Raw genomic sequence first — 3,207 nt, 5'->3', positions numbered from 1 at the left:
ACAGTTGTTATGGTCACTGGTTGTTATTTGCAAGGAGATCTATAAATCTTGGTAATCCGTTTCCCGTCTCACTGGTACTTTTCCAGCTGTCACAGGATACCATGAAAGTTTTTTTTGTTTTGCAAAAGAGGTTGTTAATTTAAAAAGTAAGGAGAGATGGGAAGATTTCCCTCATTAGAGCGCATTTACTGCTAATCCATAGCATGTTCTGAGATGACTTTGGCATGTACAGAATGATGATGCATTATTAGATATATAATTAGAACAATTAAATTCAAACTGAACTTCGTGAACCGTTTTTGCCCCACATTTTTGCAGAAAACAATAAAATACATCTGATGAGAAATGCGGTGTTGTTACATTTTGTTACAAATGTGGTACAGAAACAATTTTCTCTCAGAAATTGCTATTAAATTTCACAATTAATCACAAAGAAACAGCAAGTAACACACTGAATTAAATGTAAATGTGAATTCTGAAGCAGAACGACTGACATAGTGTTTCTTGTAAAACATGTTCAAATAATCTTTTTTATTTACAACTTCAAAAATAATACTTTACAGTGTACTAAAAACATTATATTTAAAAAAAAAAAATTTAAATACTTTTTTAAAGTAAGCACATTCTTCAATGTAATTTTTTTAAGTATTTGTTTGGTGCTGTGTGTTGTAGTTACAGGCATCCACCAGCAGGAAATATTGGGGTCATGCTAACCAGCCAAACATTGATGCCTTAGTTATTTTATGATGTATATTTGGTAACAAGTGGTTCCTCTTTGCCCTTTCAAAAGAGGGCGCTGCTCTTCCAACCTTTCTTACTCCCCTTTCTACTTTTTTAAAATCTGTTCTTTCATGTTGCCCCTCCTTCTATTTATCTAATTATTGGTCAACCCCAGTCAACTCCCCTCCAATCCTCTCTCCTCCCTCTACTTTGTCTGTCTGCGAATCTGTATGAAGAGTGTGCCCCAGGATTCTTAGAGGGGAAACACATGCTGAGCTTGGAGGAATATTCCAGTTTCTTTAAACCTTTTCTTCTTAACTGAATGCAACTCTTGTGCATGCAACTCTTGTATACTGAATTAAACTTTCTTGCTGCATGCAAATTCAGATAATTGTTTCTGCATTACACAAAATGTGTCTATCTGCATGTGTGTTTGCTTTATCACATACTTTAATATGCTTGCCTTTGAACACTGAACTACTGAACTTCCATTGAAGTTTTTCCCTGTAGCATGTGGCTCTGATTTTGATTATTTGCTAGACTTGTTTTCGTTCGCTCGGCTCCTTTGAAGTTGTCTGTGTTTTAGGCTGTTGCATACAAGGATGGATTCCTCTACACTTCACTCTTTATTTTTGCTTTTCACCTTCTTCTCCTATGTTATTGCTGGAATGGACTCTTGCTACGATGAGGTGGGCGTCCCGAGCCGCTGTTTGCCTAAATTTGAAAATGCGGCCTTCAATCGTACAGTGATAGTTTCAAATGTGTGCGGTATTCCGTCCGAGGACTATTGCATGCAGACGGGGTCCACGCGGTCATGCCACTTCTGTGATGCCTTGGACTTGGAACTGAATCACAATGCCACTTACCTGACAGACTTCCACTCGGATGAAGAGCCCACCTGGTGGCAGAGCCAGTCCATGTTCTATGGAGTTCAGTATCCTAATTCAGTCAACATCACACTGCATCTTGGTAAGATATTATTCAATATTGATCAAACAATGGGAAAAGATGCCTGTTTCTGCACATTAAATGTAAAAAATCTGTAAGCCAAAAGTTACACCTATTTGTGCAAAAATGTGTACCATAAGTTTTACAGATATTGTTAACTAAAACTTAAACTTATATTTGAAATTGTTTTCAGTAATTGAAATAAAGCTGAAATAAAATATAAAAAAAATATATATAAATAATAAATATTACATGAATCTTATAAATGTTTTATAACTAGCTGAAAAACGTTTAAGCTGAAGTTCTAAAATTACTAAAAAATTTAATAAAAAAAACAAAGATGTAAAGAAAACAAAAAAAATGTATGATAATAATAATAAATAAATAAAATAACAACGAAATGATTAAAACAATCTAAAATTAAAATAGAAAACGGAAGATATAGAAATAAAAGCTAATTTAAAATATTAATATGAAATATTAATTATATTTTATATAGTTAACACCAAAATAGTACTGGTACAAACAACACAAAACTGTTAGTTAGTAAAATGATTACTAAATATTAAAATACAAAAATACTACTAATATTTTATTTTACTAGACTTTTGAGACAATAAAAAGCTATCTAGATAGATTATTAACATTAAACGAACACCTTAATATGTGCCAATTGTCCTCCTACTACAGCTGTCTGCAGTGGTAAACATGTATCTGAATGTTGTGAGCTGTCCAAATGCATCCTATTCTTTATTTTACTAAACATACATAGGTCTGCTTGTTTTTACTATATTAAACATTTAACTCCTATACTGTGTAAACTGTATGCTAACTGAACAGCAAGAAGCAAAAAAAACTTGCTAGTCACAATGAGTTTCGCAGCTGTGAATTTGATGCTGCCTGTAAATGTGAACATCTCAGAAATCTAATGTCATTTTGGTGGTTTATAAGATTAGATGACTCTGATATCTCAGCTGGTTTCTAGTTTTATTACATTATTGCCCTGCAGACTTTATTCTACAATGTTTTCAATCGCAAGCATTCCCATATGTCTCTAAGAATGTAACGATTTTGAAACTTAAAATGTCATTTGTATTCTGTAAGGTGAACTTTTCCTCTTGTTTTTCTTCTTTAAGCCTCAGAGAACAGCGCAATTAAAAAATGCCTAACTTTCACTGAATAGGGGTAAACATGGTAGCTGACACTCTAACACTGATCACAACAATGGCTTTGGTTATTAGTAGAACTGCCACAGCTTTCTAAAATCACACAAAACAATGTTAAAGTCAGTGGACACAATTTGTAACACTTTTGTAACAAATTCATCAATTTACAAAGTAAATAAGTAATAAATTATATATAAGTGACAAATTGTGTTATGTGTAGTAATGGGAAAAGGCTTACTTGCCCTGATATTCTGGACGTTTTTCTAAACAAAGAAAATGTAACACTAGGCATTGGGGGGGGGGGGGGGGGAAAATTTTTTTTTTTTTTTTTAATAAAAAAAATTTGCTTTTTTTAAAAACACTAATACTTTTT

The 3,207-nt window shown here is 33.0% G+C and overlaps 1 protein-coding gene across 1 annotated transcript in view; it reads left to right on the top strand.

Annotated features, from left to right (window-relative positions):
- The first annotated feature begins 1,025 nt into the window (after nucleotides 1-1,025).
- The window catches only part of lamc3 (laminin, gamma 3), a 96,767-nt gene continuing 94,585 nt past the window's right edge, over nucleotides 1,026-3,207 (top strand). Inside the window, exon 1 of the mRNA XM_016287748.1 lies at nucleotides 1,026-1,689. Coding sequence (XP_016143234.1) covers nucleotides 1,323-1,689 — 367 coding nt within the window. The 5' untranslated portion in view covers nucleotides 1,026-1,322. The remainder of the gene's footprint in view (nucleotides 1,690-3,207) is intronic.

This window comes from Sinocyclocheilus grahami, unplaced genomic scaffold, assembly GCF_001515645.1.
Source record: "Sinocyclocheilus grahami isolate Dianchi unplaced genomic scaffold, SAMN03320097.WGS_v1.1 scaffold12.1, whole genome shotgun sequence".
Taxonomy (NCBI): domain Eukaryota; kingdom Metazoa; phylum Chordata; class Actinopteri; order Cypriniformes; family Cyprinidae; genus Sinocyclocheilus; species Sinocyclocheilus grahami.
Note: the sequence above shows the minus strand (reverse complement) of the source record. Positions and strands in the feature narration are given on the sequence as shown.